At 41.3% G+C, this 14,255-nt stretch overlaps 1 protein-coding gene across 1 annotated transcript; it reads right to left on the reverse strand.

The window, feature by feature from the left end:
* Window positions 1-8,254: 8,254 nt before the first annotated feature.
* On the reverse strand, window positions 8,255-13,728 carry LOC111578004 (homeobox protein unc-4 homolog). The gene is made up of 3 exons (XM_023284568.3): window positions 13,170-13,728; window positions 12,374-12,549; window positions 8,255-9,808 (listed from the first exon to the last, which is right to left on the reverse strand). The coding sequence occupies exons 1-3, from the start codon at window positions 13,429-13,431 to the stop codon at window positions 8,657-8,659; spliced, it is 1,590 nt and encodes a 529-aa protein (XP_023140336.1). The 5' UTR covers window positions 13,432-13,728; the 3' UTR covers window positions 8,255-8,656.
* Between the last annotated feature and the right edge of the window lie 527 nt (window positions 13,729-14,255).

Genomic DNA, 14,255 nt, shown 5'->3' on the forward strand with positions numbered 1-14,255 from the left:
GTAGAAAACCAATTATGCATTTGGAAAGTTTTTACTGGGGCCTAAATAAATCACAGTTTATGTCAAATATGACCACTGTGGTGCAGGAAGGCAGCTGGAGGAAATAAGTCAGAATCACCATTTGAAATATTCATGTCAGAGTCAAGTGTGCAAAATACATTTACTCAAGTAGTGTGCTGGGTACACATTTACTTGAATATTTCCCTTTGATCCTAATTTATATTTCTATGTATAAGAATTCAGAGAGGGAGTTTATGTTTTGTACTGAAATACATGTTTTCACAGTTCCATTTAACCCTCCTGTTGTCTTCTTTAACGGGCACCAAAAAATATTGGTTCCTTGTCTGAAAAAAATCCAAAAATTCAGTAAAAAATTCCCCAAATTTCTGAAAGTTTGCAAAACCTTCAGGAAGAAAATTCCAATAATTTTTTAAAGGTTTCCCTTAAAAGTTTTATTATTATTATTATTATTATTTTTTTTTTTTTAAAAACAAATTTGGCAAGCGAAGTCTTGTAAATATTTTCAAAAATTGAGTAAAAATCTTCAAAAAAAATCCTAAAAATATCTAAAGTGATTACATATATATCAGTAAAACTGCTAATATTTTCTTTAAAAACATTCACAAAAAAAAATCAACCAACATCCAGCGAAATTCGCTGGATTTTGGTTGATTTTTTTATGAATGTTCTTAAGAAATATTTTTAACATTTCTTTTTTTCCACCAAAAAAATTTCAAAGATTTCCCAAAAATGTTGAAAATGTGGACATCAGAAGTTTCTCTGTGAAAATATTTTTTTTTCCACATTTTCAAACTTTAAACTGGGTCAATTTTGACCCGCAGGACGACACGAGGGTTAATTCACTCATTAAGAATTTACATACAAAACTTGTGGCAGTAAATAACAATAAGGCATCTTGTGCATTAATGCATTAGTTCTGATGTTAAATCCAGGGAGTTTCCAGAAGTTTTACATTTCAGAAATAAATATGATCAGCTTTGGGACAAGCAAAAGGATCTCTACCTGGGTCATTTTCCAACACGAGTGACTGGAAAACCTAAGTTTTCATGATTTATTTCAGTTTTACTGGTGCAGAACAGGTAACAGATTAATAGTTGTGACATTAAAGAGGGACTCGCAACAGGAGAGGAAGATTTTTGTTTATTTAAAGTTCACCGCTGCAGCTCTATTTCTGGCTTCTTCTGTCTTGAAACACTCACTTTAGCTGAGTGTTCCCTTTTATGCTCCTTTATAGTTTTAATTCACTACATTTCAGATGGAACTATTCAGTCCACTGCATTTATCTAACAGCTTGAGTTACTCACAGGTCGTGATTTTAGATACAAAACATTTGATGAACAAATAAAACAAATAAAACAAACAAATAAACACAAATAAAAAAACAAATAAAACATGCTGAATTGTTACACATTTATGCTGCACAATATCTTGGAAAATATTTAAAATTATAGTTCCACCTCAACTGGCAGCAACATTATAAAACCATAGATTTGCAGTAAACGATGAGTAAAAATAATCCAATAAGACGAATTAGATCATAAATACAGTGGTATGATTTTTTTTCCCCTCAAATGCTGTATTTTGTATTTTTGTTGTAGTTAAATATTCATGTTTTTTACTTCACAGTTAACAATTACTGGGACAATTACAATTCTGTACAAAAATGTGATAACTATAATAGAATACCTTAAAAAAATGGCGAAATCAGCAGCACCTTGACCAGCTGTAGCAGTAAAATGAGTCAGTAATAATAATGGATAATGTATAATAATGCAGCAATCGCAGAGGTAACAATCACTTTCACAATTTTTCTTATAATTCTTCTGTACTTTTCATTCATATTTTCCCCGCTGTGGGATCAACAAAGGTGTAATCTATCTACAAATCTATTAAGCAATTATTGGAATGCAAGGAAGTTTAAATTGCAGTGTCGATCTGGATACACTCGACAAAATTGTGTTTAAGCTCAATAAAAAATAGCAACAGTTTGCATCAATTTTCATTTTAGAGCTCAGACAGCTTCTGGTGAAATTATGTTCAGCCAACAAACTATATTGAGTTCAGGCAGTTAGCTTTTTATTTAATCAAAGGTATTTTTACTTAATGGTTGGTAGTATGAACAGTAATCTTTACGTTGATTTTGTACAAAGATTAAGTTTTTCAAACTAGTTTTTCCATTGAATACAACTCTAATTAGCAAAATTAGTAGTTTAGTTAGCAAAATTTAAAAAGTGAGGTGCATTTATGTTGAGTAGATACAGGAGGGAAGAAAAAATGTTGTTTTCAAGCCAATTTCATAAAGTTACCTCAACTTAAAGCTAGCATCCATTCAGCTAATGCAGGAATTTGAGTTTAAATTACTCACAATATTAAGCTGACACATTTACCAACATTAAAATACCAAAAATAATGCGTGCAATTCAAAGAATTATCTAAATCAGTGATTTGGATGTTTTTTATATATACGGTCATGCATTTAATTAAGTCCATTGAATAACTTTTTATAGCGTTCTTTTATCCCTGAATACAACACAATACAACTATTACCGGAGCGTTTTTTAAAGGTTGTGACAATCTAAACGGCCAAATAAATGCATGAATAAATAAAATAACCCCAAAAAACCACAGTATTGATGATCAATATGTGATGAACTTGTCTTGTGTGTTTGAATCTTCGGTGTCTCCCACTTCTATGCTTCAGTTAACCCCAATCAGTCGCTGCCAGACCTTTTATTGAACAATTTGTCTCTTGGATACTGTAGATAAATAACGCACACCATCTTTACGCGCGCTCGTGTGTGTGTTTAACTCTGTGATGCTGAATCAATGCGACACCTCGGGGATGGCACAGTGGAGGGGGAGCAGGGATGGAGGGAGGGTCGTATGCCAGGCTCGTTCTTCACACCTTTTTTTTTTTTTTTTTTAAGGGAGGGGTTGTGCGCGCAAAATAATACCCGCTCATTAGGAGCGCGCTGGCTGCTGGTTAATTCATCCCGGACTGTCAGGGGCTTGTGTACGACCCCCGGGTAACACATAAATCACACGCAGAACCAACCGGTCGACCGGCAAAGCTTCATGCCCCTAACGCCGCTGATTTATCAACCAAATTACTGCGAGTCCTGCTCGGCCCCAACACTTTGCCGAGGAAATCACCGACTAACCCCTGAGCGAACCGATTTATTGAAAAGCTGTCCCCCTCCACTTCCATCTCCCCGCCCTGCCCCGCTTTCTGTGTCACTCCACTCATCTCTCACTGACTTAATTAAAATCTATCCCGTTGGCTCGTTGGCATTTATTACAACCACTGGGCTAATGAAACAAAGAACACGACAAAACCAAAGCTGCTTTGTGCCCATAAACGTTCATTACACCGCAACATACAGCGGTCCTGACTGCAGCTACTTATTGCCACTTAAAGCAGGTGGCCCTGTTGTGTCTCAGCCAGAGTCCAGAGCATGACATTGTTGCAGCTAGTAAGTGAAAATTAACCCCTGTGTGTCGTCGTCCAGCTCCTGCATGTGTTAAGTATAAATTAATCATTTCTTTGAGCTCATTAGAAAGTCTGAAAGTCATCAAGTATAGCTGCAGGAATGACCCCAGAAGCGCCATGACTGCAGCAAATAAGGACAGTATGTCACATTATACACGTTAGATGAGCTATAATGAACAAATCCCCTTTGTTTGCAAGTAATATAATTAAAGATGGCTTATTTTTGAGTCAATTGCATCCTTAATTTGAGGTCAAACTCCCTGTTAAACTGTTTCGCTGCTGAAATAACCTCAAAGCATTATAATAAAGTCAACATTCTGTGTTTTATGGGCGATAATGAACACATGTATGTTTGCCAGAAACATAATTAAAGAAGTGCCTTATCTTACATAGTGACGTTACTTATTATTGGGGTCTTTACTCCCTGTTTAAGTGTTATACAACTGAAATGACCACAGGCACTATTATAATAAATAAGGACAATATGTGGTGTTTTACATGATATTGTGACATTATTTATTTTTGGCGGCACATACATCCTTATCTAGAGGTCCAAACCCAATGTTAAACTAAAACTAAAGTCCAAAGCTACTGATGGTATTTTAGCAAAACATATGTTGTGAATTGGCACTATGTAAGTAAAATTGAATTGAATTTTGGGATTTTGCAGAAAGCGGTTTAAAAATAGGCTTCTGTCAACATTTATATTGAGCATATTGAAGTGTATATTTAACAAAACCAGTAATGCGACATAATGAGTCACAGAATTAAATCATATTTTCAGTTCAAAATCATGTAAGAAAATTCTCCTGAAATTATAAAAAGTCAGGATGTGTCAAAAGTGATAATAATTGTTAAGAAGGAGCCTCCAGGAGCCCACACAGAACATTAACAGAATATTAACAAAACATGGCATTATAGTTTGATGAGTGAAGCTCTGAACTTGGGCTGACAGGCTGATAAAGATGGTAAAATCCTCTAATACTTCTAATTAGCTTGAACACAATTAAGATTCTCTTTAATGTGAAGTGCAGGTAATTGATTTGAATATGGTTTAGTAATTGTAGCTTTTTTTGGATGAATTTAATGAGCGGTTTAAAATAGAGTAGGGAAAAGTTTACTTTACTCACTCGAAAATAGAAAAAATAAAGTTAAATTTTAGTTCTCCCAACTTCTCAACTGTATCTCATTTAGCTATGATCTCTGATTTTCTTTTAAAACATATATTAATAATAAGACACAAACACAGTTCCAGAGGGTTATCTGTATTAATGGACGCTGGTGAGTGGCCCTCCATATTTTTCCAGGGGCTCAACCCACCTTCATTTTATTCATTTTAACTGACACTAAAATGTTTGAGCAATAAAGCAGTTTATAATATCCAGGATCTTTGGCACTGGATGATATGCAGCAAACCACAAGGCCGATGAATTTTGGCACCACAGGTCTTCCATATACAAGCCAAATATTAACTTTGTGAAACATTCCACTTGTACTGATGGAAACCAGCAGTCTGTTAGTTGGTTCAACCCCCCAAATCTCCAGCACATCAGTCGTGTGTGAGCTAAGAGGGTCTGACAGAGGATCACTGATGTCTGCTGCTGGCTGCAGGCCCATCCAGTCCGGATCAAAGAGCCTAAACCTGACCACAAAAGCTGCTAATTCAGTCCGTGGCGGAGGCTGGGAGGTGATGGAGGGGGCTGGAGGTGGAGGGGCTGGAATAGCTTCTTCACATTATGCCCAGAATTAATTGTGCGAATTTGTTTCTATTAAATAAAAATAACACATATTGAAGAACTCAATTAGCGTTAATTAATCCTGCCACTAAAATGTGCAAGGAAAAAAAAACATATCTTGGATTGGAAGAATCTCCTCTGACATTATTTCTCTGATTCTGTCTAACCTCAGGGTTTTTTTCTTCGCTGCTGGAGGTTAGGCATTGGACTCTCTCCTCTCCTGTTCTTTTTTTTTTTTTCTTCTTCTTGCCTCCTCTTGAGAATTGGAAATGGGGGATGGAGACGGGGAATGTGGAAGGTGCTAAATTAGCTGGCTGATCCGCGCTCATTGCCGCATACACATCCCCCTATTACTGCGCCCCAGCGCCGCTTAATATTCCGGGCATGGCGGGCGCGTCTAGATAGCAGATTTATCAAATGGGAAAATGAATGTATGATGATCAGTTAAATTGAAAATCAGCGCCCGGGTGACAGGCCGCACTGACACCTCGGTAATTAGAAAGAAAAATGATGGCGTCCGAATGCATAATAGAGCAAAAACAATTTACGCTATCCCCCCACGCCGTAATGATTGCGCGTTCAAATTGAAAATTTCTCCCGGTTGAAATTGAATTCATAAAGTGTGATGCATGAGCGGCACGGACACAACGGGAGGGCCGAGCCGGGCCGAGCCGGGCTTGATCGATTGGTCGTTTGTGTTGGTGTCACCAAAGCGTATCTCTCTCCCTCCCTCACCCTCACTCACCCTCCCTCACCCTCACTCACCCAGGGTTTCATGTAGCAGCCGTATAGATAGATAGATAGATAGATTTCTTCCTTACTTGGATCACATTTTGCGCTCTAATCAGACACATGCGCCTTCTCTTGCCAAACTTTCTGTCAAAACAACGCACCACTGCATCATTTCCCTCTTTTTACGCGTCTTTTTGCTTCTGTTTTATCTCCTTTAAAACTCCCAAATAATCTACAAACGGTCTAAATTAACTCTGATCCTGCTCTCACCTCTAAAATGCACTTTGAGATGAACATTTCCGCGCTCACATGCAACCTTCATCCCGAAATCAACACATTGCAGATATGCCAAAGTGCTTGAAACTTGTTCTACATTCATTATTCACTTCTTTATTTGGCTCTTAAAGCTGCTTTGTGAAGGATCAGATTCCTTCTAATAACACGCACGCCTGTTTTCTGCCTTTCCCCCCCCAGTTTATTCCTTTAATTATTTGGCAGAAGATTACAGTTCCACTCCTTCTCTGCTATAAAGGCCTCGCTGAAGGGAGATCAGACCTATATTTTCAAATTAATCGCACTCTTGAAACTAACCGATTATAATAAAGCGTTTCCCCCTCCAAAATAAAAAAAGAGGAGAGAATAAAAGTGGGAATTTCACAGAGCGCACGCGGAATGAACGATTTAATGTGATTGTTTCGGTCGAAGGGGACGTTTCCTGAGGCCTTATGGGAAAATAATGTCCTTATGAATTAAATAATAGGGTTATTACTTTCATTGATTTTAGCTGTCTGGGAATTTAGTGTTCAGCTCCGGTCTTAACCCATCCTCCTCCTCCTGCTGTTCCTCACTCGGGCTCCCTCCTCGTCCTCTTGTCTAATTATTTTCCTGTAAGCCTCCCGCTTCCTACAGCGCAAATAGCAGAGTCACTGAGCGAAAATTATGTAAATATTATTAAAGGGACTCAGGCACGGAAATTCATTTTAGGTCGGCGCAGCAAAGTAAAGCTCCGTCCCTCGGATCCCCCTCAATTTATTTGCAAATAAAGGCGAGTTGACCGGGAGGGATCAGGGATATTTAGCCGGACTGTCAACACGGCTCCTCTGCGCACTGGCTCGCCAGAATTAATGGTTTTAATAATTGGGATTTCAGTTTCCAGGGAATTGGTGGCGTTTACACTTCATAAGTTAAACACACTCTTTTCTAAACGGGTCCACACACACACACACACACACACACACACCTGCACGTTTAGGAGTCTTCTAAACATCTTTAATTCACCCATTCTTCACTATCTTGGACCCCCCCCCCCCCCCCCCCCCCCCCCCCCCCCGTTAGACTCCCACAAGAATTGGTACCAAAAAAATTATTAATGCGAGCCTGGCACGTCACTCGCCTCCTCTGTCTCCCCTCTTCCTCCCCTGTATCTTTATCTGTCTCCCCCCCACCCACCCCTGAGGGACTCGCAGTCCTATTAGAACAAATGACGAGGGGCCCAGGCGCTTTTGTAAGAAGGCGCAGGCAGGCGGGTGCGCGCCTGTCCTATTATGTGCGACACATGATCAATAGGGCGATAACGCAGCAACATCAATATAAGCGACAGAACAATGAGGGATATCATCGAACATCTATCTTAATATAGCCGACTACAAGGGCCGTCTGACAACCGCGGCAGCTCATGAAAATTCCGCCCCACGAATCTCCCACCATCTCATCCTCCTCCTCCCTGCGCTCAATACACTATGCGCACTCACGCACACCAGACGCACGGCGGCACGCACGCACACATTCAGCGTGCAGCTGGCGCGGCTATTATTTTCCCATTTCAATTTGACACCACTGCCTTTCATGCTAATTCTATTATTGTAGGAAGTTTATGTGATTTCATATCACTAGAAATCGGTAATGTCTAATAACCCTTTGGGCTGAAAGGAGGGAGGAAAAAAACTGCCTCGAGACCCGCGGCAGCCAGTGGGAAAATAATTACTTTCATATCAAAACTCAGCAGGAGGCGCAGGGTCCTATAGCCCGCGGCCACTAACCTCATTCCAGCTCGGCCTTTCAAATGAATAAATTTGTTAAAGCAATAAATACAAACAGCCAGACGGACTTGAGCTCAGCTCCGGCTCACTACACAGAGGGAAAAGGGGGATTTATCTGCTGTAACACGACAAAACTCCAGCCGCCATGATCCAAGGTTGCTGCCACACAGCAACCACCCCCTTATTTCTCCTCCTGGGTTCCCCCCACCACAATGTGGCCCTGCAAAACACAGTGATTCAATTTAAACAATAACTTTATTTATCAAAATGTTTACATATAAATATCATTTTCTTGTTTTTTGTACAATATCTGAGGATTTTTGTTGTGTGTAAGATGTTTATTGTAGCCTAGTTTTTGTTACAACTTGTTCACCCCCTCCAAAAACAAAAAAACAACAACAGAAAAAGAGAAAGAACCTGCTTCTAAAGGTGTTGTTCAGACCTAAAGCCTGAATATGAGGGCAGCCACAGCTTTGAGGAGCCATCTGGATAGATCACACTTTACGATTAGAAAATAGATGAGAATTAAGTCTCCTGATTCCTGATATGTTTTAGAATGTCTCAGCAGAGCTTTGGGAATGTTTGAATAGTCTGAGCGGTGTTCCTGGTCCTTTGTTTATGTTTGCTCCTTGAAAGTGTTAGTCCATATCGACATCCTCTCCATCTGTTCCGGGTGTTTCTTGACAGTCTGTGTTTGCCTTGAGACACTCGGAGAGGTCTGGAGATGCTCGCTCCTCTCTTGCACCCTTTTGTTTTGCACACAGCTCAGCAGATTGGCAGCCGTTGGTCACTGCCTCCATTTGAACTTTCAGACTCCTCTCCTCGCTGCTGTCACTGGACTGTGTGGAGCTCAGTCTGGACAGAGCCGTCTGAGCCACGCTGTTCTGCGGAGGAGAAGCAGGAAGTCTTCCATTGCTGCAGTCACCGCCACAGTCCTCCGTGTCGGCGCCGTCCACTCTGCTGCTGATGTGATTGTGTGGCTCCAGAGGTTCTGAGCTCAGAGACTTAGTGACACTGCCAAAGCTGGAGAGGTCAGAGGGAGCAGGGCTGCCCTCACTTGGCACACACCTCTGTCCAAGGCTGAGCCTGGTCATGTTGTCCTGACAGGGTGTGGCCTTCAAGGCTGTTTGGGGCACCAGAAAGCCCAAAGGCTGATGGGTAATGGGGTAAAGCAAGAAGTGACCTTTACCCACCAGTGTCCTCTGATTGGGCAGTGAGTTGAAGTCCAGTTGGGATTTCCGTCGAGGCATAGTGTCAGAGAGGAGGCTCTCCACGCTGAAAGGGTTTCGTTTCTGCAGGGTGGAGGACCTCGGGCCTCCAGGACTGGAGCTGTGCATGCTGCCTGGAGACACCTGCTCTGGTTCTCCTGCGGTTCTTTGGTTTTGGTGGTTTTGTATTTGACTGAAGTCGTGTCGTGTTTGGTCACAGCTGGATTCAGTTTGGTGTCCTCCTGCACCCTTTGTTGCTGGCAGTTCAATGTGAATAGTCCCATTAAGGTTTGAAGACTGCTGCTCGCTGTCAGTGAACTGGGAGACGCCGCTGTCACTCTCCGATCCTCCAGGTGTGTGGAAACTGTCACCTGCCAGAAGTTTATTCTGCGACTTCAGCAGTTTCCGCTCCTGTTTCCGTTTCTTCTTCTCGGCCCTTTCTTGGTCCCTCCGTGCGATCTCCTCAGGGTCCATGGGCTCACCGCTGCATGTGGTGGGGTGGGAGTTGTGCGCAGGCCGCCCCGGCCCTTTCTTTGTGTTCTCCTTTTTTCTCCATTTAGCACGTCGGTTCTGGAACCAAACCTGTGCACACAGAACCACATAAATATGCACGTGAAAATATACAAATGCACTGGTGGAATATTGGCACATCAGAAAGAGCTTTAATTCTATTCAGCATCTGTCAAACAGCATCTTTCAGGTCACACATCATTTTTGCAGTTTTGTTGTGACTTGCAAGGCAGTTAATCAATTAGTTGATGACAAAAAATGATTTTGATAGTTGATCAAAAAGGGGACATTTTTATTCTCACTGTCTTAAACACACCTGCTCAGGTGGAATGTTTGGATTTGGGGTTTTTGTCTATAATATAATATTGTAAATAATCACCTTACTACATAAAGTGCCTTGAGATGACTTTTGCTGTGAATTGGTGCCATACAAATAAAATTGAAATTGAATCAATAATTTCATTAATTTGGATGAAAATGACAAAGATGTTGTCTTCTCTATTATGAAGATTAGTTTCTTTTGTATTGGAATAAAGTAAATTCAAGGCTTCCTCATTTCATATGATGAGCTATTTTGGTGTATTTATTTGTTGATGTTTGACACATAAAAACATAAAATCAGTGGATTTGTTTTTTGACAATGAAAACTGCTTATGGTTATACAAGTTTTGCAAAACAGGGTATTTGCTCATGTTGGGCTGCGATTGCAAGGCCATATCTGATATCTACAGACTCTAATGAATAATGGAAAAAGGGCTTTGACAGGGTATCACAGTTGATTAAACTCTGCAGTAATATTTAAGGGTTATTTTACATCATATTTGGCATATTTTTCTTATCCTTGCCAAGAAAAACCATGAAGAATCCAGTGCTGTGGGCTGCTTTAGAGAAAATGTTACACAGAGAGTGTCTGACAGCAGCAGACCTCACATCTGCCACGACAAACTGATAAATCAGTGTCAAAGTGGTTATCAGATGGTAAAGACAAAACCAGATTGCCTGCAAATCCACACAAATTCCACAAAGCCCTGAAACAAGTGAAGCCGTTGTCCTCTGCCTCCCCGAGTCTTTGTTTACTGCAGCTCCAAACAGTTAAACAGTACATTAGGTTAATAGGTCACAGCGGTGGGCCAGCAGATGCACAGATGTGCCGGCGTTAATTACCAATGCGTCTGTGTAATGGGCACCTCCGCCAATTACATTTAATTGTACCGCAGCTAAATCAGCCATATCCCGTCTGTACATCTCCTCTCACACCCCGCCGTCCGCCTCCTATCCCCGGATCTCCTCCCCACCTCACCGCGCCAACAGAGGCAGCGTCCCCCGCCTGAGAGCGCTCACTGCCCGGCCTCTGGGCGCGCTCATGGCCGCATGTTCGGCGCTGATAACGGCAGCAGTTTAGCGTGCGCGAGTAGGATCCGCATAACATTGCATAATAAGGACGGGGAGACCAACATCATGTGCGACAATGGCGGCTTCTTATGAATTGTTAATGTTGCTTATATCTTTCCCCCGCAAACCTGGTGATAAAGGAGCGCTAAGCAGCTTGAGGGAACAATAATCTGAGGTTTAGGAACCAAATCCCCAAACAACATACAGCAACGGCGAGCTCTGTTTCTGTCCCGCTTTCATTCATCCAGCCATGAGGAGTGGATGTAGCGTACTTAGAAATACATGAAGAACCTGCAGACTGGGTTCAGCTACACACAGTGCTAGAAAAACACACGCAGCTTCCAAATACTTAACTAATAAACCACTATTATTATTATTATTATTATTATTATTATTATTATTATTATTATTATTATTATTATTATTATTATTATTATTATTATCATTATTATCATCATCATCACCAATTAAATTAAACGAACCTACCATGGTATAGATGAAGGCGTCACCTCTAATAAAATCTGTATTTTGTTCCTTAAAATAGTTGCGTAAAAATAAAGCCTCAAGCTCCTGCATTTTGGTAAATGAATTCTTCTTCTTGTATTAACATTAAATAAAATTATTATTTTCTAATTATTATTATCATTATCTGATCTTATTTCATTAATGTAATTATTTGTTTTCTCCACGACTATATACTGCTGGTAATATTAATAATAATAATAATAATAATAATAATAATAATAATAATAATAATAATAATAATAATAATGTACCTACAATTACTAACAAAACTATATTTATTTATTAGCATATTTACTATCTTAAAATCAACCACCTAAAATAAAGAAATAGATACATATTAAGAGAAGAAAGGGTAAGTGTAGGGTGGAGAATAAACTAAAAATTCTACAATAACGTGGATATTAAAATGACGGAGAGGAAAGAATGCTGTTTATTGTTTCCACCCCTTGGTTTGCTCAGTAAATAGCCTTGTTTTTATTAACCCATAAATCAATAGGTTGCCTGCATGCATAATTCAAAAGAGACTCTTTATTGATGCTTTGATAAGTGACAAACAGCTGCCTCAGTGTGGGAAGGCCTTCTTGGGCCGTGATAAAACAATATCTTATGGATGGACGTAATGCTGAGGATTACTGGAATAAAATCTGAGCAGTATTTCAATTAAATAGGGAGGGAAAGTTTCTTAATATATATATATGTGTGTGACTTATTGGTCTTTACCTGAACCCTGGACTCCACGAGGTCCAGCCGGAGCGCCAGCGCCTCCCGCATGAACACATCTGGATAGTGACTCTCGTTGAAAGCCTTCTCCAGCTCCTCCAGCTGCCACCCGGTGAAATTCGTTCTCGTGCGCCTCCGTTTACAACCGGGACTGTCTTTATCCGGGTCCCCCGAATCTGTTGACGTTTGTGTGTGTGCGTGTGTATTTGTGCACGTGTGTGTTTATGAATGCGTGTGTGTGTGTGTGTGTGTGTTTGTGTAAGAGAGAGAGAGAGAGATGTTCATGCTACAAGATTTATGGCACAACTGGATTGCAAATTTAAAGCAGTTTTGTGAAAAAGCTGACGCTGTCACACGTTTCGTTTTGAACATCTTGGTGCCGCAGATAAATCACATCACAAATACTACGCCTACTAATAGAGTGTTTTCATATTTGCAAGCCTTGATTAATAATTTCCAACTCCAGTTTTACGCATTAATTACGCACAACTCTGTAGAAGTTGCTTTTATTTTAGCCTCTGGTGCAACTTTTACACTAAAATTATGGGAGCTGAGCACGTGCATATATTTTATGTGTTTTTTAAAAATCAGTCATTAAGCTCCAAAACTTTTAAACTAAATGTTTTTTCTCTGCGCACTGACGTTCTCCTTCAAATCTGCTGTCAAACGTTTAAAACAGTTTTCTCACAGTCTAATAAAATGTGTTTATTTGACCATAAAACGGTAAAGTCCACATTTAGCACACTTGTTATTACAAAGCATTGCTTCCACATGAGACAAAAAGAGGCAGGCCTACCTGAGAGTTTGAACTGCTGACTGTCGGAGAGCAGCGGGTTGGAGCTGACCACCGAGGCCGAGCAGGAACCGTTAAGTAATCCGTCTATAGAGAAGGGCACGGCGGCCGACGACTGCAGCTGGTGTCCGCTTGCGAGCTCGTAGACGTGCTGGTGATGGTGGTGGTGATGGTGATGGGGACCGAGCGGGTACGGGAAGCCCACCAGCCCGCCCAAGGAGCCTCCGAACTGGGCGTGAGGATGCTCGAGTACCCGACTGTCCATGCTCGCCCGGGCTGCGGCGGGGCCGAAGTGAAGATGCAGAGGGAGGCAGTGTGGCTGAACATGCAGTCAAGAAAGGAAAAAAAAAACAACAAAAAGTCAGGGAGAGGAGGAAGAAGCGGCGAGGAGGAACAGGAGGGAGGAGGAGGAGGTGCGGAGGGAAGGGAACCCAGGCAGACGGCCGTCTCCCGCGGCCACGGTGCGCTCTGGAGTGAGGCGGCGGAGACCCGGCGATGGGAGGTATTTCACGTTTACGGTCCAGCCGAGATGTCAACCCTGCTCTTTCTCTCCGCGAGCCAGCTCATTAGGACTCCTCCATCTGCTCGCGGGACCAATGAGAAACGTTAATCGCCCTGTGACGTCAGAGACGCGGTTAATGGAGTAACGGAGGGAGAGAGAGAGAGGGAGAGAGGGAGGGAGAGAGGGAGGGAGGGTTTCTTTCTGTCCGGATCGATCACTAATTACACCTGGCGCGCTCCTTTAATTCAGCCCTGTCAAAACAACGAGGACGAGGCTAAGCTGGCGTGTAGAAATAACCGTGATTGATAGGCCAACTCCATTATATTCTCACGAATATAACCTGATATTTTCTTTAAAAGAAGACAAACAGCTTTCTTCTAACTTTAAACTAATCTTCTCTCCCCTTCCGTCTCCCTCTTTTACGCGCCATCGTGCATGCGTGCGCGCTCCCGTCTCCTGTGTATGTGTACGTTTTCTTTTTTTTTCTTTTTTTTGTTTTTTTTTTTGTTTTACAGGGGCATTCGGGGGCAGATTGATCCAATAACAGCGCCTTTATCATCCCCCTCCCCTTTCCTGAGCTGTCACAT

The sequence above is a fragment of the Amphiprion ocellaris genome, chromosome 4 (genome assembly GCF_022539595.1).
Source record: "Amphiprion ocellaris isolate individual 3 ecotype Okinawa chromosome 4, ASM2253959v1, whole genome shotgun sequence".
Taxonomy (NCBI): domain Eukaryota; kingdom Metazoa; phylum Chordata; class Actinopteri; family Pomacentridae; genus Amphiprion; species Amphiprion ocellaris.